A 26104-nucleotide genomic window follows, 5' to 3' on the forward strand; every position below is an offset into this window, starting at 1 on the left:
CGGGAATGGCACACACAAAGGCTGTGTTCTGGGATGCAGCATGGCCCGTGCAAGGAGCTAGTGAAAGTCTCAGCAGGCAACAAGGGGGTGACTGGTAAGAACAGAGGCTGGAGAGGTGAGCAGACCTCCCTTCTCAGCGCACTGAGAGTCAGTGCAGGATCTTCAACAGGGCAAGTTACATGATCAGACTGCCCCATGGAAAGAACGCCCTAGAAGAGGCCAGTGGGGGACAGCAGTCACAGGCTGCCCTGGGGCCCAAGGGTAGGTGGGTGCAGACTGGGCCGGCAGTGGGGATAATGCTGGCCTCGAGGACTAAAGACGGAGGTGTGGAGGAGCTCCTTCACCGCACATTGGGAAGAGTGGGCAAGTCAGGCCCCTTCTCCCTAACGTGCTATGGAGACTTTAACGACGACTGGCACAAAGGAGAATGCAAGGAGATTCTAGTTCCTCCTCTAGTCCAGGGCTCCCGGGCCTTAACCACAGCTTTTACAACGGCCAAATCAGAGGAAACAGGGACCTTGGTACTCCCAGCCCCGAGCATGGAAGAACCCCAGAACCCACCGGCAGGCACAGGGATCACCACCTTCTTCTTCTGCTTGGCTTGTCCCGCTCCTCTGCAGACCACACAGGGAGTCGTGATGATGGAGCCTCGACCACCACACCTCCGACATGTGGAGCGCATCACAAAAGGGCCTGTATTTATGGTTTCCTAACAAAAAGGAGAAGAAAAATGGGACCCTGAAGACACAGGTAAACTCTGACAGCCAAGGCTCTGTGACCACAATGTGCACAAGAGAAATGTTTCAGGGGCAGGCCCGGTGGTGGAGAGGTTAAGTTCACACATTCCGCTTTGGCGGCCTGGGGTTCACCGGTTTGGATCCTGGGTGCGGACATGGCACCACTTGGCAAGCCACGCTGTGGCAGGCATCCTACATATAAAGTAGAGGAAGATGGGCATGGATGTTAGCTCAGGGCCAGTCTTCCTCAGCAAAAAGAGGAGGATTGGCAGATGTTAGCTCAGGGCTGATCTTCCTCAAAAAAATAAATAAATAAATAAATAAATAAAAAATAGAGCTAATCTTCCTCAAAAAAAAAACCATGTTTAGGGGCCAGCCCTGTGGCCGAGTGGTTAAGTTCACACACTCCGATTCAGTGGCCCAGGGTTTCACTGATTCGGATCCTGGGCAGGGACATGGCACTGCTCATCAAGCCGTGCTGAGGTGGTGTCCCACACAGCACAACCAGAAGGACCTACAACTAGAATATACAACTATGTACTGGGGGTCTCTTGGGAGAGGAAGAAGAAGAAGAAGAAAAGAAGAAGATTGGCAACAGATGGTAGCTCAGGTGCCAATCTTAAAAAAAAAATTATTTTTAAAGGGGCCAGCCTTGTAGCCTAGTGGTTAAGTTCAGCATTTGGTGGCCCAGGTTCAGTTCCCAGGCACAGACCTACACCACTTGTCAGTAGCCATGTCATGGTGGCAACCCACATACAAAATAGAGGAAGACTGGTACAGATTTAGCTCAGGGAGAATCTTCCTCAGTGGGCAAAAATAATAGTGTTTTAAAATATTCAAAGATATGGAAAAATGCTTTTATAGTAAATGAGGGAAAATTACATGTATAATTCTCAACTGTTGAAAATTATATACATGGGCAAAAACATATTCAAAGTCAAAAGACAAACTAGAAAAAACACAACTAAAATCACTGACAAAAGACTAATTTACTTAATTTATAAAGAGTTTCTACAAATGAATAAGACAAGAGCAATTACCCAATAAAAAGGATAAAAGACTGAAGAGATGCCAAGGAAAACAATGGTTCTCAAATCTTAGAAAAGATGTTCAACTTCACACATAATAGATACCTGCACATTCAAAAACTGAATATGAGAAGTGATGTTATTCGAAGGTATCCATTGTCTATAGTAGCAAAAGATGAGAACAACCTAAGCAACCAATAATAGGGAACTGGCTAAATAAATAATGACATATTTGTATGAAGGAATTCTGTGGCCATAAAAAGATTGAGGCAGCTCTATATACAGAGTATTTCCAAAATATAAAAATAAAACGTCAAGGTACAAATAGTACTAACTGTACTCTTCTACCCTTGGTATAAAAAAACGTGCACATGGGGCCAGCTCAGCGGCACAGCAGTTAAGTTCATGTGCTCCACTTTGGCGGCCCAGGGTTCACCTGTTTGGATGCCGGGTGCAGACCTATGCATCGCTTATCAAGCCATGCTGTGGCAGGTGTGCTGTGGCAGGTGTCCCACGTATAAAGTAGAGGAACGTGGGCACAGATGTTAGCTCAGGACCAATCTTCCTCAGCAAAAAGAGAAGGATTGGCAGCAGATGTTAGCTCACAGCTAATCCTCCTCAAAAAAAAAAAAAATGTGTGCATGCATACATAGGCCTACATTTACAAGGACAGAAGGATGCTTGAGAGTGGAACTCAGTGGCTAAAAATCAAGAATAGGACAGAGGGGCCGGCCCCATGGCTGAGTGGTTAAGTTCACGCTCTGCTTTGGGGGCCCAGGGTTTCGCTGGTTCAGATCCTGGGTGTGGACCTAGCACTGCTCATGAAGCCATGCTGAGGCGGCATCCCACATAGCGGAAATAGAACCACCACCAACTAGAATATGCAATTATGTACTGGGGTGCTTTGGGGAGATGAAGGGAAAAAAAAAGATTAGCAATAGATTTTAGCTCAGGGCCAATCTTAAAACAAAAAAAAGAATGGGAGAGAGACTTACTTTACACTGTTTATAATTTGCACCTGCTGAATTTTTAATGATTTGCATATATTACCTATTAAACTAAAAATTAAAAATTATAAAACAAAAACATTCCTAATCAACAACTGGCAGGAAACACACTAAAATGCTAACAGTGGGGCAATTATCAGGGACTTTTGTCTCCTTTTTTAAGCTTTTCTGCACTCGAGACAACTTACCCCCCACCCCACCTCCTACACACCACAAACAATGATTTGATTTTAAAGGTGGGTGGTGGAGAATTTCCTAATCCCCTTAAAAAGGAAACCATCTAAATGGAATACACACCTGATCAACAGAAATCTAACTGCATTTCAAGCAAACAATACAATCATAGTGAAGAGAGAGAAAAAGAAGTGACTTAAATACTTTTGAACACAGTATTTTCACTATTTATTCTCAATGCAAAGATAAAAAGAACACTAACTGTCAAATGCCAGTAAGTAGGCCTGGTTTTTGCAGCGGGATGAGTAACAGTTCTGAAGCTACTTTTCATGTGTCACAGGACTGAGCAAATGAGTAAACCTATTGAGGATAATCAGAGCCAGATTTCTCTTCACCAGAAAAAAGTTTCAAATGTGGACAGGCAGAGGACTAGATAACCTTGTGGCGTTGGAAAGGAAGTGGAACTATCAGGCTGAACTCATTGGTTTGTTGGATGGATGGTGGGTGGATGGACAGGTGTGTGTGTATATGTATCTATAATATGAATAATGTGGAAACAGATATCTATATGGGTATATATATCTATATGTGTGCACATGTGCCTACACACAAAAACACCTAGCTCTGTCTGCTGAGCGGGCTTAGAAGCAGTGACACTCCAGGTACAATGAGCACACCTATAGCACAGATCTTGGTTTCTAAATCCCAGTAGACATTAAAAGGAACCAAGACTCCTTGGAGAAACAGCTGGTTCCAGGGAGTGACAGGGAAAGTACAAGTTGAGTCCAGAACATCTTGTTGTGATAAAAAGTAAGGAAGTGCTGAAAGAATGATGGGGACGTGTCAAAAGGATACAGGAGCCAGCTGCAAGGGACTTCCACAGGCCAAGTCAGGGACAATCTGATCATCTAGGTAAGTAATTATTCTGATTATAGCCCAGTGAATAAAACAAGCATCCATGAGTTCATACTGATATAAATGAATGAATAAATAAATGGAGAAGAAGAGAAAGTTCTTTCTTTCACTAGAATGCCAACTAATAAATGTAGAAAGGATGCTGGAATCAGAAAAGCACCATTTTGCAACTGTCAGTAATAACTGATTCACACAAGAAAGATCAATGGATGCTATAACTATTGGGTGAAAGTTTGATGAGGATCAGGATATTTCTAATAGTGTCGAGGTAACTCACCACAATTTCCCTACTAATTTCAAAGGGAAAAATAACTTTTTGGGGAAGACACCTAGTGGACACTACCCTAACTAAATGATGATGATCAATGTAACATCATCACCAATGGGACAAACCAACACCCTGTGACTTCTGACATGATCCATTGAAAAGGACAGCAAGCCCCTGTGGTATTTCTGCCAAAAATGCATAATCTGAATCTTATCATGAGGAAGTATCAAATGAACCCAAAATGAAGGACATTCTACAAAATAGCCAGCCTGTAATCCTAAAAATGTCAAGGTCGGAAAAGAAAAAGAAAAGCTGAGAAACTGTACAAGATTAAAGGTGCCTAAGGATATGACAACCAAATACCACACAAGACCCCAGCCTGGATCCTGGACCAGGAAAAAAAAGAACACTATAAGGACACTTGAAAAAATCTGAGTAAGTACAGATAATGATATTCTATCAACATTAAATTTCCTGATTTTGACAACTGTACCATGGTTATATAAAAGAATGTTTTTGCTCTTAAAAAATGTACACCAGAAATGACAAAGCAAATGGGACAAAATGTTAACAATTGGTGAAGCTAGGTAAAAGGAATAAGGGAGTGGTTCCCTATACTAATGTATAAGTTCGAATTATATCAAAAACTTAGCAAAAAGAAAAAGAAAAAATAATTACACCACAAGTAAAATTTAAGTCCCCTCGTCCCACCCATTTCAAATCACCAAAATACCCTAAAGTGTATTTTCAGAGAAAACAGCAGATTCTTGCTCTGTCTGTACTCCTGGAAAAGTGCAGAAGGTCCTAGATAAAATAGCCCCACCTGGTTATGGACTCCCAAAGCCCCATGCAGTGCTGAATAAACACCCACAGGAGCACAGAGAAAGGGATGGTGGGGAGAAGTGCGCTGGCAAGAGGTGGGGGTCCCCTGGGGAAGCCCAGGGGGCGCTGACACGCACGCATCTCACCATGCCAGAGCCGCCGCAGTAGTGGCAGTGCTGCACCTTGGTGCCAGGCTCGTTCCCCTTGCCGTCACACCGCTCACAGGTATCAGTGATGTTCACAGTGAACTCCTTGTTGACACCCTTGGCAGCTTGATTGAAGGTCAACTCCATGATATACTAAAGAAATCAAGGGATGGCCTGTCATATTTCTTGAAGTAAGGGAGGGTGCAGGCCACTTTAATTTTAAAGACTTTATTTTTTAAAGCGGTTTTAGGTTTCCAAAACTGAGAGGAAGGGACAGAGATTTCCCACATACCCCTGCCCCGACACATGCACAGCCTCTCCCATTATCAGCATCGCTCATCAGAGTGGTACATTTTCTATCAAGGATGAACCTACATGGACGCATCATAATTATTCAAAGACCGCAGTTTACATTAGGGCTCCCTCTTGGTGCTGTACATTCTGTGGGTCTGAACACATGTACTGACACGTGTCCATCATGAGAAAATCACACAGAGTACTCTCACTGCCCTAAAAATCCCGTGCTCTGCCCATTCACACCCCAGCCCCACCAGTTACTTTACTCTTTAACTGCTTCACTTACCTGTGCTCTGCCAAGTAAGAACAGACGCGACTCACTTAACCGATTCTGCCCTAACCCTCAAGACTTTTAAGAGCGAATGTGTTGGGGTATTTTCTCCCCAAAGCCCCACTACATAGTTGTGCAACCTAGCTCTAAGTGCTTCTAGTTCTTCTATGTGGGATGTCACCACAGCATGGCCTGATGAGCAGTGTGTAGGTCCACACCCAGGATCTGAACTGGCAAACCCCAGGCCACCGAAGTGGAGCATGCAAACTTAACCACTATGCCACTATGTATTGGGGCTTTGGGGAGAAAAAAGAAGAAAGGAGGAAGATTGGCAACAGATGTTCACTCAGGGCCAATCTTCCTCACCAAAAAACAAAAACAAAAATAAAAAACACCTCTCTAAAAAGACATAAATAGGGAAGAGGTAGGATTAGCAGTGTCTCTCCTAGAATAATGTAGCAGGCTCTAGATAAAATACTCACACCTTAATAATGGACTCTGAGAGTCTTAGGTGCTCTCTGATTAAGCAATTGTAAGAATATAGTCAAAATGGATGCACACATTATTACCTATACAACTTCCCAAATTTTGGAATCATTTCTTACCAAGATGACTGCCTCCAGATCATTTCATTTAACCTGCTTTGCCTTTTTCTTTGAGAAATGGAAACTGATAAATCTGTTTGCAACACATTTAGCAGCTAAAACTTGAATGATTCTTCAAAACAAGATGCTTACCTCCTGAGGCTGATTGAATACACCCTGGAAATCTCCAAAAGAAGATGAGGAGAACTCCCCAAAGATCTTCCTGAAGAGCTCCTCTGGGTCGACAGTGGGGCCTCCTTTCCAGTAGCTCTGCCCGGAGCCGCCGGCCCCAGGATCGAAGCCAGCGGAGCCGTAGGCATCGTACTGCTTCCTCTTCACTTCATCACTCAGCACCTACCGAGAACGGCACAGCAATCAGGCTCTCCTGAGGTGCAGGGACACAGACACCAAGTACAGATAATGGCACTGTTCAAAATTAAATGTCCAGATTTCAACAACTGTACTGTGGTTATGGAAAAGAATGCTTTTGTTCCCAGAAAATACACAGAGAAGTACTTAGGGGTAAGAGACACAATGTCTGCAACCTACTCTCCCATGGTTGGAGGGGACATGCACACACACAGCAGATGCATGATATCCTATATATCCTGCACCCTTTCAGGGCGGTCAGAGTCTGGGAAGAAGGCCCACTTTTACATAACTCTGGAACTAGTCAGCAGTTGTCACGTGTACGCTTCGTCCCTCTGATTACATTTTACATTCCTCCAGGGCACGTGAGTCTTCTCCTTTTACAGTACCCACTGTCCTCACCAGACAGCACTGCCCTCAGTAGGAGGGCGGTATTCAAATAGGTGCAGAATGAATCGATCCAACAAGGGGTCCCAGAACCGGCTACAAGTCCAACCAACTGGGGAGCTCTATTTATACACATCATTGGATCCTGTTCTTCACTGAGAGTCCAGGTTACAACTAGCAAGAGACCTGAGAATCCTTTCTTCCATGAGGTGATCTGGTGTGGGGACACAGCCTTCACACTGGACCTTATGACATGTCAGGTCGCCCTGTGCAGCACACTCGGATGCATACATGCAGCTGAATGACAGTGACTGCACACACCTGGGTGGCATTACCTCATAGGCTTCTGCCAGCTGGGAGAACTTCTCCTTGGCTTTAGGATCATCCTTATTTGTGTCTGGGTGGTATTTCTTTGCAAGCTAAGGGAGGAAATGGTAAATTAGTCTGGACACAAGATAATTACTAAAACTCAACCCCAAATATCAGTCACAATCCCACCTCCTTTATAGCATTGTCTCTCCCAAACTTTACAACCAACAGCAATTCTTATTTTTTTAATAGGAGAGCTGGGGTATTTTATTTTATTATCTTTTTTTTCTTCTCCCCAAAGTCCCCCAGTACTTAGCTGTAAATTCTAGTCATAGGTCCCTCCAGTTCTGCTATGTGGGACACCGTCACAGCATGGCCCAACAAGCTGTACAAAGGAGTATACAGTGGAAAGTCTGGCCATGGGGCCAGCCCCCAAATAGCAATTCTTAAAACAAAGTTTAAGACTTTAAAATAAACCATCTCTTCAAATCTGAGATATGTACACAATTTTCAATCACAACAAGTCTCTACCAAAAATAACAACAAATTCTAGAACTTGGGCACCTTTGTGAAAGATGCAAAGCAGGATATCTGGTACACTATCATCCATGTAAAAAGAGAGGACATGGGGCTGGCCTGGTGGCATAGTGGTTAAGCTCACGCGCTCTGCTTCAGTGGCCCCAGGTTTCACTGGTTCAGATCCTGGGGACGGACCTACACACCACTCATCAGGCCATGCTGTGGTGGCATCCCACATAGAAGAACTAGAAGGACTTACAACTAGAAATATCCAACTTTGTTACTAGGGTTTTGGGGAGAAAAAAAAAGAGAGAGAGGAAGATTGGCCACAGATGTTAGCTCAGGGCCAATCTTCCTCACCAAAAAAGCATTAAAAAAAAGAACATTATTGATAAAGCAGTAAAAAGTCATTAATTTAAAAATAATAATAAAAAAAGAGGACAATAACTGGATAGATAAGCAGATGTGTCTGCTGTATAAATTATTTTTGGAAGAACACACAATAAACTGGTAACACTGATTGCTACAGAAGCGATGTGGATGAATGGGAAGGAGCAAGACTTTCCACTGTATACTCCTTTATACTTTTTGAATTGTGAACAAGGGGCATGTATTACCTATTCAAAACATAGATTAAAATATTGAAAAACAAAATAAAATCTCACTTGGCTATCCAGAGCACACAGGCGTGCTGAGCTTTCTAAAGGCTACCTCCTGGCTGCACCAAGCATGCTGCGCTGTGCAGGTCTTCACAGTGTTTGTGGTGGCTATGGCTGCCTTCCAAGCCTGGATTCCCACAGGCCCCTTAGGTGAGGGCAAGGGGGTACACAGAACCCTAAAGCTAAAAGTGACTCGGGAAGCCACCTGGCTCTGTCACTGCCAGCAGCTGGCTGCTTAATCTGGTTCTAGAGATGCTGGTCCTCACCCCAGCACATAGGAGCATGTCAGACGCTACATGCCAACCCCCAAAGGGGGGTATCAAGGCATGGCCAGTAGATCACAGTGGGCCAGAAGGCTGGTCCCAAACGTCAAGACAAGATATGCTGGTACACTCATGAGATCAGCACAAGGAAAAGAAAGGCCTTTTGCAGTCTGAAAGACCTGTGTTTTAGTCTCATGTATGTCACATACCGGCTTGTGTGGGCTTGGCTGTATGTCATAACCTCACTGAGCCTCTTGCCATGAAGAGTAAATGACGTAACACAAGCAAAGCTTTTATCAAGGTCTGATCTCAGCAATTGCTCCATAAAGGCTACCTTGAGAACTTCTAGGGGCAGGCCTGTGGCATGGTGGTTAAGTTCAGCACGCTCCACTTTGGCAGACCCAGGCACAGACCTACATCCCTCGTTGGCAGCCATGCTGTGGCAGCCACCCACATGCAAAATAGAGGAAGACTGGCAAAGATATTAGCTCAGGGTGAATCTTCCTCAAGCAAAAAGAAGAAGATTGGCAACTGATATTAGCTCAGGGTGAATATTCCTCAGCAAGAAAAAGAAAAAAAGAATTCTGGTTTTAAATTGCAGTTTTACCTGATCTTTTTATTTCCACACCTAAAAACTTCAATAGTTCCCAACTCTCTCTTAAATTAAGTCTCTGGGACTTGCTAAGGGCCTCAAACATCCCATTAATTTGGCCCAAGCCTCCATCTTTCCAATCTTCTCTCACTCTTGCATTAGGGAGCTCACCCTGCAGCTCAAAAGAGACATGCTATTCAGGATTCCCAAGCCAGGATCTCTGCTTCCTACCCCCATGCCTTTGCTCATTCCATTACAACACAGTAATAAAAAGACAACTCAAAAAATGGGCAAAGGACCTGAATACATATATAACAAATGGCCAGTGAGCAAACGAAAAGATGCTCAACATTGTTAGCCACGACGGAAAAGCAAATCAAAACCACAGTGAGATCCCACTTCACACCCACTAGGGTGGCTAGAATCAAAAAGACAGGTAACAGCAAGTGCTGGGGAGGATGTGGGGAAACCAGAACCCTTACACACTGCTCTGGGGACACAAAATGGTGTAGCTGATTTGGAAAACACTCTGGCATTTCTTCAAACATTTAAATATAGAGTTACCACAACCCAGCAATTCCACTCCTAGGTATATGTATATACCCAAGAAAAATGAAAACATAAGTCTACACAAAACTTATACATAGGGGCCGGCCCTGTGGCCGAGTGGTTAAGTTCACGCGCTCTGCTTCAGTGGCCCGGGGTTTCACCAGTTCGAATCCTGGGCGCGGACATGGCACAGCTCATCAAGCCATGCTGAGGTGTCGTCCCACATGCCACAACTAGAAGGACCCACAACTAAAAATACACAACTATGTATCGGGGGGACTTTGGGGAGAAAAGGGAAAAATAAAATCTTTAAAAAAAAAACTTATACATAGGTATTCATAGCAGCACTACTCATAATAGCAAAAAAGTGGAAACAATCTAAATATCTATCAACTGATGAATGGAAAAATAAAATGTGGTCTATCCATGTAATGAAATATTATTTGACCAATAAAAGGAATGAAACCCTGATATATGCTACAACATGCATAAACCGTGAAAACATTATTCTAAAGTGAAAGAAGTAAGACACAAAGGCCATATATTGTATGATTTCATTTCTATGAAATGTCTAAAATAGGCAAATCTATAGAGACAGAAAGTAGGTTAGCAACTGCAAGGGCAGGGAAGAGAGGAGAATAGGAAATAAGTTCTAATGGGTGCTGGGTCTCTTTTTGAGGTGTTGAAAATGTTCTCAAATTGATTGTGGCGATGGTTGTACAACTGTGTGAATACACTAAAAACCAGTGAATTGTACGCTTTAAAAAAAGGTAAGAAGAGGGAATAATCATCCAAGCCACAGGCTATTAGTCTGATCTCCATCAGTACATGGTTCACAAATATGGGGCTGGGACAAAGTTTTTGCTTGCCCACAAAAAAAAAAAAAAAAAATTCAATAATCTTGTAGTAAATTTTTCATAAAGGTAATTTACTTTTGTATTTAACTTATATCTTATTCAAAGACCTCTTCTTTACTCTGATAGTATGGCTTTCCTATCTTTATAGTGTTAAGATGCTCCTCCTCTTATCAATGACATTAATAGACTGTACTTATTACTTTTAATATCTATATTAGGCAAAACACAAAGGCTGGAAATCCCACTTTGGTGTCCCCAGTTTTTTTTTTTAATTTTATTTTATTATTTGTGTATGTGTGAGAGGAAGATTAGCCCTGAGCTAACTGCTGCCAATCCTCCCCTTTTTGCAGAGGAAGACTGGCCCTGAGCTAACATCTGTGCCCATCTTCCTCTACTTTATATGTAGGACGCCTACCACAGCACGGCTTGCCAAGCATTGCCATGTTCACACCCGGGATCTGAACCAGCGAACCCCAGGCCACCGAAGTGGAACGTGCGAACTTAACCCCTGCACCACCAGGCCAGCCCATATTTTGGTTTTTATTTTGTTGATCAGAGCAAAAGTCTGGGAACCACTGGTCTAGATAACTCACATGCCACTTCACCAATTAGCCAAATACATTCAGGATACGACAAGAATGTCACACCCTCTGAGTTAAGAACAGAAATAATTCTAAGTCCAGAAACTTTTATCTGAATGCAAAGAACACTACCTAAAACTCAGACCAATGTACCTACTGATTCAGAAGGTACAGAATAAATTTAAGGACAAAAACAGCTCTGGAAAAAGACTTTTTTAAAAATCTCTGGTTCGGACTCTCTCCTTTTTTCCGAAGCATTAACCAGTATGATGTTATGCGCTGAGAAACACAGTTCAGCAGAGCCCATCTTTACCATATCATTCTATACTGTCAGCTGCATGTGTCGTATGCGCCTGGGCAGATACACCGCACTGATCAGGATCAGACTAGATCGAAAGGATTTCTTTCACAATCTTGTCTATAAAATCTGGCTTCCATACAGACCTGGTAATAGGCTTTCTTGATTTCCTTCTGGCTAGCATTTCGGGGCACTCCTAATATCTGGTAATAATCCTCTTTGGCCAAAGAGGCACTCGTGTGGAAGGAAGCAGTACAAACAAAAGGGTAACTTTTTACACCTAAAAAAGAAAAAAGGAAAGAAAATCACTCTGGGAATATACTCAACAAAAAGAAATGGTGTGTAAACAACCGGCCAGGATCTACCTGTGAGGAAGCAAACGGGTCACAGCTTTAGGGCCTGTTCTCGGCCAGGCCCACAGGAGACGAAACTCAGCGCACTTCAAAACCCGCTAAAGACACTTCAGATGAAGAGCACAAAACAACGTCCGAGCACTGGGCAGGGCAGATTCTGCAGCATTACACTACAGCTGAAGCCTCAGTATACCGCCACAGGTACTGCTCCCCAGATGAGGGCTGCACCTGGAGATGATTCAAAAGGGACTTTGCTCCCCTGTTACACTGCCGAGCACCCGCCATGTGCAGGTATTTTCATATGCTTTGTCTCTAATGCTTAACAGCTCCCCTGGTTCTCTCCCTCTACCATGCAACCTTGGATGTCTGCTTACAGGGTGGTTCTCAGAGTGTGGTCCCTCGGACCAGCAGCAGCATCAGCTTGTTGGAGATGCAAATTTCCAGGCCCCATCCCAGACTTCAATCAGAATCTCTAGAGGTCAGGTACAGCAGGCTGTGTTTAACAAGCCCTCCAATTGATGATTCTGTCAAACGCTTAAGTTTGGGAGCCACTACACAGTCATGTGCTGCATAACGACATTTCAGTCAAAGAGGGACTGCATATGTGACTGTGGTCCCGTAAGATTAATACCATCTAGCCTAGGTGTGTAGTGGGCTATCCCAACTAGGTTTGTGTAAGTGTACTCTGTGATGTTTGCACAACGAAGAAATCGCCTAACAGCACATTCTCTGAACGTATCCCTGTCACTAAGCGACACACAACTGTAAATTGTTCTTAGTCTTAGAGTCACAGATCTCTCAGACAATCTGATAAAAGCGTTGACCCCTCCCCTAAAAAAATACACATATATACACACACAAGGTTAAAAGGCCCTGTGCCAGAACCTCTGTTTACCCCAGAGCAGACAACCTGAAAGGAACCAAAGCATGAGGCAGGCAGCCACATGCCCTGCCCTCCTTTCAGGTCTCTTGCATCAGCAACTAGGAGGAGAGGCCAACAGACACATCTCCTCAACTACCCTGTGCCCGAGGCAGAAAGCTAACCTGGACTGGCCTGTCACAAAGTGAAGGGGGAGGCTGCTGTACAACCTCGAGTCCTGCCTCCTAACCCCCAGCCAGAATACGACAACTGGAAGATGAGGAGAGTGGGGCTGGGTGCAAAAGGGGGCCAAGAAAAGGCAGAAGGGAGAGCGGGGTCAAGAAAGAGAACAAGGATCACGAGGCAGCTCCAGGTTTTGCATTCATCTGCAGAGGAGAAGCTTCCGTGTTCACCATTCATTCAATAAATACTTACAAATATTCACCATTCATTCATGCAGCAAATATTCACTGAGTATCTGCTGGGCACTGGGCTACACGCCAGGGATACGACAGCCAACCATTCAAAGGCACTGCCCTCCTGGAGCTGACATTTATTCAAAATCTTACCACCATATTAGGCACTGAGGATACAAGATGAATAAAAAGTCAAGGCCAATGCCCTCAAGGAGCTTACAGTCCTGCAGGGGAGTATGGGAGGCAGCGTGGGAAGAGATATTAGCACAGAAGAACGTGCAGAGTAAGAATACACAAGTCCTCTAACCACGGCTTCTAAGCTCCGCACTGCCGATGACGGGATTGGTGTGGGGGGCGCATGAGGGACATGGACAGACGACTGTCCTATTATAGACTGAATTGTGCCCCTCCCCCCATTTATATGTTGAAGTCCTAACCCCCAGCGCCTCAAAATGTGACTAATGTGACTGTATTGGAGATAGGGTCTTTAAAGATGACCTTGACAAAACACTGATCTTGGACTTCTAGTTTCCAGAACTAGAAAATAATAAAGAAAAACTAAATTTCTGTTGTTTAAGCCACCAGTCTGTGGCACTTTGTTACAGCAGCCCTGGCAAACTAACACACCTCTGTACTGTAGGATGCCTTGCAGCACTCCTGGTCAACCAGAGGTCAGTTGCACTCCCCTGCCTCCCACTAACTGACAACCAGAAACATCTCCAGACATTAACAAACGTCCCCTAGAGGGTAAAATCACCCCCAGTTGAGAACCACTGATGACCCAATCTAAGAAGTTCACGGAAAGTCTTCTATGGCACCTGCTGTTAAACTGCAGAAATTAGCTAGGCTAGGAAGGACTTTGAATCCGGCCAGGTTCACACCCGCAGTCCTGGAATTATTTGTGACAGCACCTCCTTTCACTTTCAAAAGTGCCCCATTTGGCTGATACAACATATGGTCATCTTTGGTTTGGAGGGAGTGGTTCACGGGAAAGTTCTGGTGCATTTAGGAACTGCAGATACTATGATGTAACTAGAGACTCTGTGGTGGTGGCAGTGACGGAGGGGTGGTTAGAGATGATGATTAATGAGGCCTAGGAATAAGCAGAAGGGCCTCTGAGCTATGCTAAGGAGTCATGATTTTATCCTGAGGGCAAGAGGGAGCCACTGCAAGTGGTAAACAGAGAGGAAACAGGAAAGAAACAGGGAGGTGATTGGGTTTGCATGAGAAATAGCTCTCAACTAACAAGAACTGAGAGACTACTTAAAATTAATCTGAGCACAAAAGACAACCAAGGATGTTGAGCATATCCAGGAAGGGGGCGAGATAGGGGATAATCAGACAGGAGAATGAGTAGGTCTGGTTGGGATAATTAAAATCAGAACCAGGAAGTAAATCTCTATTTTTGGTATCCCTAGTACTGGTTTTCTGTTGCTGCACCCTAGATGTCCTGGAACATGAGAAGCAGACAGTGTGGCAGTGGTAGGGTTAGGAGACAACTGCTGCCTTCCCTTGGTCAGATTTGAGGAAAATACTAGAGCTATTTTCCCAGTGCTCCTGTACTCAAGCCTCCTTCACTCAGGAGCAAGGGGTCACCCCGGTCCCATCCTGCATCTCCCTCCCCACTCCTTCCAACCTAGAAGGCGGAGGTGGGTCATGGCAAAGGCTCTGGCAGCTGCAGCTTCAACATCACGAGCAGAGAATTTTGCCTTGAGTTAGAATGGGAGACAGTAATGTGAAAAACTCCATGTGGATAAAGACAAATCGCTTAACTATTACAAGTTGGATGACTTCTGACATTACCCAAAGGCATTGATGATTAGCAATAATTAGAAAGAGTTCCTTTAATAGACAAATTTTTCCCCAAGATATGACCAATAAATGTCTTGCCCTTTTTAGAACAACCCAGAACAGGATTAGCCTTCAAATTGTTATAAAAACAGCCAACCCACTGGTTGCGCAGGAGTTAAGTTCATGCATTCCGCTTTGGTGGCTTGGGGTTCGTCAGTTCGGATCCCAGGTGCAGACCTATGCACTGCTTATCAACATGCTGTGGCAGGCATTCCTCATATAAAGTAGAGGAAGATGGGCACAGATGTTAGCTCAGGGCCAGTCTTCCTCAGCAAAAGGAGGAGGATTGGCAGTGGAGGTTAGCTCAGGGCTAATCGTCCTCAAAAAAAAAAAAAAAAAAAAAAAAGAATGGCCAACCCAGTGTCAAATAGCTGCCTTCTTTCTGCTCTTGGGAGAAAAGTCAGATTTAAAGTGTTTTTTTATATCATCTCATTGTACTACTAGATTTGAGATGAGACCGCAGACCAAGGCTTGGGAGCTGAGTTAATGACTTTAGATGTGATAACAGAGTGTACCTTGAAGGATGCCATGTCTCATATGTGTTCATCACCTGATATGAAACATGCACATGTGGGCTATGGGCTCACTTGGGGAAAACAGCTGACTGCAGTTCCTTAGTAAGAGCCACATACAAGGTTCAGTACTTAGTGCTTGTCTCTGTCTGTCTCTCTCTTACATACTCAATTATCAAAAATGCTCCCCAAACTTCTACTAATGTAATTCCTAGTTACCTATGGAATTAATATTTGAACAAAGAGATGCAGCCAAATTCTACTTAAAACAACCTTGATACCAGAAAATGTTAGCAAAACCTAAAAACAACGCCTTTTGATCATATTGAGAAATATAGCATGACATCACTCCAAATAATCCTCAGGAAACCTGGACAGACTCCTGCTCCATCCATGAGAAAATAAAGGCGGCAGGAATAGAATTAAAAAATGGGCTCACTTGACCCAAACCATATCCAATCTCAAAGATCTCTGCTGTATCCCCAGAACCTAGCACCGGGGCTGGCAAATGATAGGCCCTCAATAATTACCTGTGAATGAGAGCACACATTTTCAGAGTTAAGAGAGGCTCAAAGGAATTAAATAAGTCATCCAGGTCACACACAATCTACTGGAGGACAGTCTGTTCACTGTACAAAGTGATCGCAATTACTAAGACTTTAATGACAACGTTACAAAACTGGACCCCAACAGGAAATTATCTTGTGTAAAGTATCTTGCCAAGGCCCTTTAATTAATCATCTTCTAAGTTTACAGATAGCTTAAATATCATTTACACAAATTCTAGGAGACAAAAATAACTAGTACAATTCAGGCACACAGTTGTTCAGGTTCCTTCTTTCTTCTTGCACTGTAACGGAAGTCACCCAACACACAGCATGAGAAGCCACCATGGGTAAGCAATTGAACGCTTAATATATATTAATTCAACATCACCACCAGCAATCAGGGAAGCAGCAGGTTATGAATCAAGGCTCTAGCACTTTTTAGTTTTGTGACAGTCTACACCTTGTTTAACAACTAGGCCTCAGTTTCTTTATCTATAAAATGGAATAACAACAGTGTCTGTCACATGGAAATGATCCATGCCTGGCACAGTTAAGTGCTCAAGAAGAAGTAGAAGTTTGCATTCTTATTACAATTACCAACTTAAGAACTTCTAAGAGAGACCACTAAGTGTGCTCTTCGATTTACACCACGTGGTGGAAGGAGAGGAAGCTATGAAAGGACAGCTCTGGGTTTGAGACAACTCTCCTTATCTAACTTTATGACCTTGGGCGAGTCAACTCCTCCGCTAGAACTTCAAATTCCCATTCTTTGAACTGGGGATGACGATCCCCCTCTTGCAGGGTTGTTGTTTCCACCCAGTGAGATTAGGCACAAAGTGGCCAGCAGCACAGCAGGTGCTCACCGGACGGCCGTTACCTCTTTGCCTCCGCTACAAGATAGAAGGTGGAGGGATGGGAAAGGAATAGGGCAAGGGAGCAGCGGCAGGCTGGAAAGAGGCCTCCAGTAATGTTGACAGAGAGGTGAAGGTTCACGGCCTACGGGCGTTTCATCCCCGCCGCCGGGGACACCAACAGCTCCCTCTCGTTCACCGCTTCCGAGTAGCCGCTTGGGCCTATCTCCCTCCTGCTTGCCTGTCTCCCCAAGCAATTCCGCATACAGGTCGGAAGATACCTCCACCCGCTAGCCTCGTGGCCGGAGCGAAGCCAGTCACTCCCTTCCAGACCCTGGAGCCCCAACCCGGGCGCTGGAGCCTGCCCTCACCTGTGAGGCTGACACCCGGTCTCAATGTCAGCAGCGCCCCGGGGCCGCGAGCTCCCAGGGAAGGCAGGAAGGTGGTGACGCTCAGCTTGCGGCCCAGCGACGCCCCAACCACGCCCGCCCTGGGCGGCCGGGCCCCTCTCCCCGCAGCCGCCGGCAGCCGCGGGGTCCCCACGGCCACCAGCAACAAGCGTGGGGAGCACCGCGCCGCCATCTTGGCCCGGGGACACTGCGCCTGCGCCGCCCGGCTCAAGGAGGCCTCGCGAGGACAACGCGTGTGCGCAGCGCCGGCGGGTCCGGGGGCGGAGTCCGTTACGCACGCACGCAGAGTTGCAATCGTTGCGCATGCGCACCCGCACATGCATCCAACGCGCCTTCCTAGCAGCGGATGCCACAATGAGGTTTGGTCTGGACAGTCCTGCCAGGTAGACTTGCTCTGGAGAACCTCGTCATTCTGTGCTTGACAACCAAGACTGCTCCTTATCTTTGTAAGGATGTGGTTAAGTGTAGCTGAATGTAACTAGTTGGAGAGTCCAGGCAAGGGGCGGGACTACAAATCCCGGCGTGCAGTGCGGCTGTCAGTCGCGCAGATCCCGGCATGCAGTGCGCGGTTTCATTCCTCCTGATCCAAGACTTAGCATCTTCTCGCGTCAGTCTTACTCCTCCAGTGTCGGCGTGAGCGGCACGAGTCTGTGCCCTACTGCCAAAGCCTGGCCTCGGGCTCACTTTCTCGCTGGCTCATTCCCTATGAGCAGGACTCTGATCGTTCAGCTCTCCTGTATGCGTGTTAGCCCTTTCCAAACCTGTAGTGAACTTGCCGGTTGCGAAAGGAGAATCGAGCTACCCCAAAACGGATTTAATAAATGTTGCGAGCACCTACTCTAGAATATTGCACGTTCTAGAATATCAGGGATACAACGATGAATGGCATACCATCCCTGCTCTGGAGGAGCACACGGGGAATCGAGGGAGACAGGCTCCTTGGCAACTAACATAACGCGATGAATGCTATTGTAGGTATGAACGGTGTTACAGGCACACAGGTGAAGGGGTTTCTCAAACAGGTTGGGGGTTGGGGTGCCCGGTAGCATTCGAGTTGGATTTTGATGGAAAGTGCGTCAGGGAAGGGTAGAGGGAAAGAGTATTCCAAGAAGAGTATTCCAAGTAGCAAGAACTTCAAAAACACCTGTCCAGAGATGTGAACGTGCTTCCTTAGGGTGTGTGACTGCGATGAGGGTGGAAAGGTAGACCTGGCCTGGTAATTGTTGCAAAGGAGTTTCAACTGCACACTCCCACCACCGTCACCCCACACAATAGGAAGAGAACCTGAGGGTTCATGGATAGGTTTAAGACGATCTGTGCTCCTTGCTCCTCCCCTCACTCCTGGGGAGATATCCATAGCTTTCATCAATCAAATTCTCCACAGGCTCTGAGATCGAAAGAAGGTTAGAAAGCATGGGCCCAGTGCAGAACAGTTAGGAGGCTACCATAAAATGCAAGGAACAGTTGAGAGTTCGGAGTGGGGAATGTGGAGGACTGAAGTGATCAAGGGACATTTTAGAGAAACCAGGGAAAGGTGGTCATGGGGTGGAAAGTGGGGAAAGGAGTTCATTTAATATATTCAACCAATATTTAAGTGTCTCCAGCATAGTGGTTAAGAGTGTGGGCTCTGGAGTCGGACTGCCTGGAATTGAATCCCAGCTCTGCCACTTACCAGCTGTGTGTCCTTGGGCACGCACTTCAATTCTCTGTGCCTCAGTTTCCTTTCTCTAAAACAGGGACATAACAGTAATTACCTCAAAGGATCATCTGAGGAGTGAATGGCATAATCCATGTAAAGGCTTCCTACAGTACTTGGCACATGGTAACGCTCAATATATGCTAGTTCTCTGTGCCAGGCTCTGTGCTAAGCACTGACAGTACACAGAACTCAGACACAGTTACCACCTGCAGGGAGCCCAAAACCTGGGAGGAAAGGAGGGGAGGGTACTAGTTAAGAAGTACAACTTTCAGGAATAAAAGCTGAGGACAAGAGCCGAAGGGACTTTCATTTACTACCTCAGAGTGAGTTAGGAACTGGAGGAGGGCTCACTAATATGAAAACTTGGTCAGCTTTGTAACTTCCTCATTTTTTGGTCTTTGTTTCCACCCATCTACGGCCTATGGTAATTAAAAGCAAAAATCCTCCACATTGAAAGGGGGAGTGTGTTCTTCTTTTAGGGGATAGCAGGAAGGCTGATTGTTGGGGACTCCATATTTCCTCTTACGAAGCAGAGAACCCCAAGGGAATGGAGTGGGTGATGGTGGCTACTAAAGAAGAGAAAAACAGGTCCTTGAGAAGAACACGGAAGTCACCAGAAAGACTCCCTGATGAGAGCAGCCGAGGCCTGTGTGTGGTTTCTTTCACTGCTAGTCACTGTAGAGAAGCAGAAGATGATACAATTACTAAACATGGGTTAGTTACAAAGCTTGTGAAATTGTCCCAGTCGTGGTTCCTGAATCACCTTGATTTGATAGTTGCTGGGGGACAACGAATATACTTTTTTATGTTCCCCCAACTACTGGTGATACCAAGCTAAAAAACCCAGGAAAGGAGCAAGTTTGGGGATAAAGATAATGAGTTACTGTTACTTGGACTTATCACACTGGAGATGTCTGTGGGACGAATTTCAGGCAGTCGGTGGCTATGGAGAGATCTGAACACTTGAGCTGTGCTAAGAACAGTCTCTTTACAGTTCACAAAGAATGTTCTCATGTTTTATATTTTGAGACACTCACAACCCTGTGAGGCAGATATGGCAAAGACTACTCCCATTTTTACAAATGAATGCCACCCCCCCACCCCCGCCGCAAAGCAACAACAAAATAAACTCTAAAAGATGAAAAGACTTGTCCCAGGTCACACAGCTAGTGAGTACGTGAACAAAGATCAAAGCCCAGGTCTTAACCAAACCAGGGCTCTTTTCTTCAAACCTTTGTGATAAATAGCTCCCAGTCACGCAGCCCTTGGTAGTTTACAAAGTACTTTCTCGTGCTGCATTTTCGTTTGCTTCTCACAACAAAAGGGAGGCAGGGCAAGTATTTATTACCACGGCCACCTACAGACTGTTTCACTGCCTTCCAAGGACTTCAGCTGTCACAGGACACAAATGGATCCGTCTCAGGCTTGGTGCCAAAAACTGCGATGAGCACACAGGCCACACCGACCCACGTTCCCAGGCAGAATATGCCGTGTCCCTCCCCTGCCTCTTCTTCAGCGTAAAGCCAAAACTTTCAGTTTTAAGGAGAAACAAATGTTACTTGCAAACACAAGTTTCTAAAGCATCGCCCACTCTGCACTTTTCATTTTGCTGTTCCACTGGGCCCTTTCCTGCTCTCCTGAAGGTGTGAGAGCTAACAGGGAGTTTAACTACTGTCCTCCAACGTGCTGGGCTGAAGGCAAAGGGAGACAAGAGGGTCTAATCTGTGCTTTCCCGGGGACCCTGACACTGACCATCCGAGGTACAAAGGGACTGGCCAAGTCCGTGGCTATGCAATGGGATGGCTGCTGCCCTCCCCATGTATGTGAAGAGCCTTTCCAGGGAGGGCAGAAGGCCCTGAGCCAATCTCTTCAAAGGCAATAAAAGCTAGCTCACAATTTCTCTAGTTGTAGCAATTCCCTTCCTGTCCAAGGGAGTATGGAATGATTCCAAGGGGCTGTGGAACGTGGGACCCAGATGTTCCCAGGCATGCCATCTGCAAACTTAACTGCTGCGCCACCAGGCTGGCCCTAAGAAATTTGTTGTTGGCACTTAAGCTGGCCTCATCCTTCCCTCTCTTGCCAAAATTCTGATTTATGGAAACCACTGACTTCAGAGAAAATTAAGGGAACATCCTATTGGAAACTTCTTTTCTCTGGCATGGCAGTTGAAAATAAGGATGCAGCCTAAGGCTCTTTAACGCTTTTGTGTGGGTTTTTTGCCCTCTTCTCCCTGCCGGTCTCTTTTCTTTCTGCTAATGACCCTTCCTTCAGTTACATGAAGTGTTTTGAGTTTTCTAGAATGAGGACTTCACTACAATGGACTCCCAAATTCTTGTTCATTATTAATTATTCTTGGAAACAGGACCTGTGAAATCTAAATCAATCTGCCAGGCACCAAACTAACCAGACAACCTTGTTTTGCTGGAATTGGACCCACCTTTTGATAGACTGCCTTTTAGGGTAAGGTGGTGTCTTCCAGTGTCCTTATAGACAGACAGTGAAGTGGAGTTACTAGGAGTGTAAAGACAAAGCTGGTAATTCATAGGCTTGTGGGACTGGCAGAAATCTTAGAAGCAGTCAGTTCAACTTTGCAATTCACAAGTAATGTATTCAGCTCAAGTTTGCAGCAGCCTTAGAGCTCTGAGCTCTCCAGCAGAAAGAATCACTCTCTCCAGCCAGAATGGATCTGGGAACATGTGAGATGGTCCCTTTCTGGGCCTTGATGTTCCTCTGGCCCTTCCTTCTTCCCCCCTATGGGGCTCAGGTTGGTCACTGTGGGAATGGGGAAATTGACAGTCTTCTACTTTGTTTCCACCAGCCCTCAGTTTGTGGAAACAGTCACATGACCTAACACAGCTAGGGTGATGGCTTCTCTCAAGAGAGAAGGTCGGGGGTCACAAACGCAGGTGACAGGGCCAGGCAGGTAAAGTTAAGAGTGGAGTGGCAGCATATAAGATGCCAGGGACAACATGCTTTAGGGGTGGCAGGTGGTACTCAGCTCCAGCCCATTTTAGCCTCGTGGGGATGTGGACCTCGCCTTGCCAAATCCTTCCGTTTTTCAAGAGACATTGAAATCCAAAACTCGAATGAAACTTCTCAATTTTTAAAACACCATGTGAAGTAAAATATATCTGTAGACCAGATTTAGTTCATGGCTCGTACATTTGTTCCTCTGGGGGTTAAGGTCTTTCTGACTGTGACCATTTAGGCCCGGCTGACATAATGGCAGATTTTTTTAAAAAAACACAACTAACTCAGGGATAACAATGAAGTGACATGAAGCAAATCTGGGTTTACAGGAACCTTTGCAATAGGTTTACAGTTAATTTATATTAAATTTTTTTTATTGTGGGAAAATGCACGTAACATAAAATTTACCATCTTAACCTTTTTTTATGCCTCTTTTTTTTTTTTGAAGATTGGTGCCTGAGCTAACCTAACATCTGTTGCCAATCTTCTTTTTTTCTTCTTCTTCTTCTTCCCCACAAAGTTCCCGAGTACATAGTTGTATATTCTAGTTGTAGGTCCTTCTGGCTGTGCTAGGTGGGACGCTGCCTCAGCATGGCTTGATGAGCAGTGCCATGTCCATGCCCAGGAACCCAACCGGCGAAACCCTGGGCCACTGAAGCAGAGCGCACGAACTTAACCACTTGGCCACGGGACCAGCCCGTTAAAAATCTTAACCATTTTTAAGTGTACAGTTCAATGGTATTAAATACATTCATAAAATTGTGCAACCATCCCCACCATGCATCTCCACAACTCTTTTCATCTTGTAAAACTGAAACTCTATATCCGTTAAACTCTCCGCTTCCTCCTCCCCCAGCCCCTGGCAACCACCATTCTACTTTCTGTCTCTATGAGTTTGACTACTCTAGGGATCTCATGTAAGTGGAATCTCACAGTGTTTGTCTTTTTGTGACTGGCTTCACTTAGCATAATGTCCTCAAGGTTCATCCAAGTTGTAGCATATTGCAGAATTTTTTCCTTTTCTTTTAGGAAGATTAGCCCTGAGCTAACATCTGCTGCCAATTCTCCTCTTTTTGCTGAGGAAGACTGGCCCTGAGCTAACATCTGTGCCCATCTTCCTCTACTTTATATGTGGGACACCTGCCACAGCATGGCTTGCCACACAGTGCCATGTCTGCACCCGGGATCCGAACTGGCAAACTGCGGGCCGCCGAAGCGGAATGCTCACACTTAACTGCTGCACCACCAGACCAGCCCCAATTTTTTTCTTTTTAAAAGCTAATTATTTTAAATAATATTCCATTGTATGTATATACCAGATCTTGCTTATCCATTCACCCATCAGTGTACACTTGGGTTGCTTCCATCTTTTAACTGTTGTGAATAATACTGCTATGAACGTGGGTGTGAAAATATCTCTTCTTGACCCTGCTTTCAATTCTTTGGGGTATATACCAAGAAGTGGAATTTTTGGATCATATGGTGGCTCTATTTTTAATTTTTTTTTCCATTGAGGAAGATTCACCCTGAGCTAACATCTGTTGCCAATCTTCTTCTTTTTTTTTTTTTGCTTGAGGAAGATTAGCCCTGAGCTAATATTTGTGCCAATCTTCCTCTATTTTGTATGTGGGTCACCACCATAGCATGGCTGACAAGTGGTATAGGTCTGCACCTGGGATCCAGGCCCATGAACCCCAGGCCACCAAACCGGAGCACGTGGAACTTAACCACTATGCCATGGGGCCAGCCCCTCTATTTTAATTCTTGAAGAACTGCCAGACTGTTTTTCATAGTGGCTGTACCATTTTACATTCCCACCAATAGTGCCCAAAGGTTCCAATAACTACGTCCTCACCAACACTTGTTCTTTTCTTTTCTTTTTTTTGATAGTAGCCATCCTATTGGGTATGAGGTGGTATCTCACTGTAGTTTTGATTTGTATTTCCGTGATGATTAGTGATGCTGAGCATCTTTTCATGTGCTTATTGGCCATTTGTATATCTTCTTTGGAGCAGTGTCTATTCAAGTCCTTTGCCTGTTTTAAATTAGGTGGGGTTTTTTATTGTTGTTGAGTTTTAGGAGTTCTTCATAGGTTCTGGATGTTAATCCTTATCAGATATATGATTTGAAAATATTTTCTCCCATCCCGTGGGTTGCCTTTTTACTCTGTGGATAGTGTCTTTTCATGCACAAATTTAAAAATTTTCCCTGAAGCCTAGTTTGTCTATTTTTTCTTTTTCTCTGGACCTTTGGTGTCATATCCAAAAAATCACTGCCAAATGCAATGTCATGAAGTTTTTGCTCATGTTTTTTTCTAAGAGTTTTATAGTTTTAGATGTATAGCTGGTTTATATTTGGACCATAATACATAATGTCTGAATATCCCCTAACTAGAAAGTTATTAGTCAAATACTGTTGATGCAAATAGGCATTACTGTGTACTGTGGAATTAACCACATAACCAACAGTAACTAAAGGATGGTACTACACTATGAGTAATTGTAATTTTAAAAGCAATATCTGATGTGGAGGTCCCTCAAAAATTAAAAATAGAGGGGCCGGCCCGGTGGCACAGAGGTTAAGTTCGCATTCTGCTTCTCGGAGGCCTAGGTTTGGCCAGTTCGGATCCCTGGTGCAGACATGGCACCACTTGGCAAAAGCCATGCTGTGGTAGGTGTCCCACGTATAAAGTAGAGGAAGATGGGGACAGATGTTAGCTCAGGGCCAGTCTTCCTCAGCAAAAAAAGGACAATTGGCAGCAGTTAGCTCAGGGCTAATCTTCCTCAAAAAAAAAAAAATTAAAAATAGAACTACCATATGATCCAGCAATAACACTTCTGGGTATATATACAAAAGAATTGAAAGCAGGGTCATGAAGAGATATTTCCACACCCAAGTTTTTAGCAGGATTATTCACAATAGCCAAGAGGTGGGAGAACCCAAGTGTCTATTGGTAGACGAATGGATAAACAAAATGTGGTATATACATACAATAGAATATTATAGTCTTAAAAAGGATGGGAATGCTGTCACATGTTACAACATGGAGGAATCTTGAGGACATTGTGCTAAGTAAAATAAGCCAGTCACAAAAAGACAAATAATATATGATTCCACTTATATGAGGTATCTAAAGCAGTCACACTCACAGAAACAGAAAGTAGAATGGTGGTTACCAGGGAAGAGTAGGCAATGGGAAGCTGTTGTTTAAATGGGTGTAGAGTTTCAGTTTTGCATGAAAAAGTTCTGGATATCTGTTGCACAACACTATGAATGTCTTTAACTACTGAACTGTACACTTTAAAAGGTTCAATTTTATGTCTTTTAACCACAATTTAAAAAAAAAAGCAATATCTGCAGAAATTGAACACCACAACCAACTCAAGACGGCACTGCTCGTGCCTTTTCCAGAGCTGCTGGGGTTGCAAAACCTGAAGCGTCTGTGGCATGAGAAAGCTGAACTCAGCGGCTGCCAGACTGCTTAGAATTCCAAATCCCCGGCCTCAGTCAACTCTACTGACATACTATTTTTAGTTTATGGAGATCAAAGTCACTTTTAACTCACTTAGTAGGATGCTAGTAAATGGCCTTTTCGTCCTCACAGTTTACCTGTGATAACTGAAAAAAAAAACAAAAAAGAACTCGCATTTTGGGGTCACTTTGTAGCCATCGCCTGGCCAAGCTTTCAGATTCACTCTTGGGCAGCGTACCTCGGGTGAGCCTGTTCTCTGCAGCAGGCAGGGTGCGGTAGGGGAATTTTCCGACCAATCATTCGCATTCCTCAGATCAAAGTCCCTTTTCCAGACATGCCTGAGCAGGTGTTATGTTTGTCCTCAAGCAGAAAGCATATTCTGGAATCACGGAGTCAATTTTCAAAGCGAAGAGAAACGCTGGTGCAATGAGTGGCCCCAGGTGGAATGAACCTGCCCCCTTTCTTCCTGAGTTGTCCGGGACTGAGCAAGCAGCGCCGATTGAGCACCTTTGCTATTTAAGGGATTCCCCT

General features: G+C 44.7%; 1 protein-coding gene across 4 annotated transcripts in view; it reads right to left on the bottom strand.

The window, feature by feature from the left end:
• Window positions 1-17739, bottom strand: part of DNAJA3 (DnaJ heat shock protein family (Hsp40) member A3) — a 30290-nt gene extending 12551 nt beyond the window's left edge. The window contains exons 1-6 of one of the 4 annotated variants that reach the window (XM_003362759.5): window positions 17394-17739; window positions 11779-11912; window positions 7341-7424; window positions 6403-6603; window positions 5098-5250; window positions 562-709 (exon numbers count right to left, since the gene is read on the bottom strand). In XM_003362759.5, the coding sequence (XP_003362807.2) occupies window positions 562-709; window positions 5098-5250; window positions 6403-6603; window positions 7341-7424; window positions 11779-11912; window positions 17394-17604 (931 nt within the window). In that variant the 5' untranslated portion in view covers window positions 17605-17739. Of the gene's footprint in view, window positions 1-561; window positions 710-5088; window positions 5251-6402; window positions 6604-7340; window positions 7425-11778; window positions 11913-17393 lie in introns of all 4 variants that reach the window. The other 3 variants (XM_001502300.5, XM_014730189.3, XM_014730190.3) reach the window with 3 other exon arrangements.
• Window positions 17740-26104: the final 8365 nt, after the last annotated feature.

This window comes from Equus caballus, chromosome 13 (genome assembly GCF_041296265.1).
Source record: "Equus caballus isolate H_3958 breed thoroughbred chromosome 13, TB-T2T, whole genome shotgun sequence".
NCBI classification, from domain to species: Eukaryota; Metazoa; Chordata; class Mammalia; order Perissodactyla; family Equidae; genus Equus; species Equus caballus.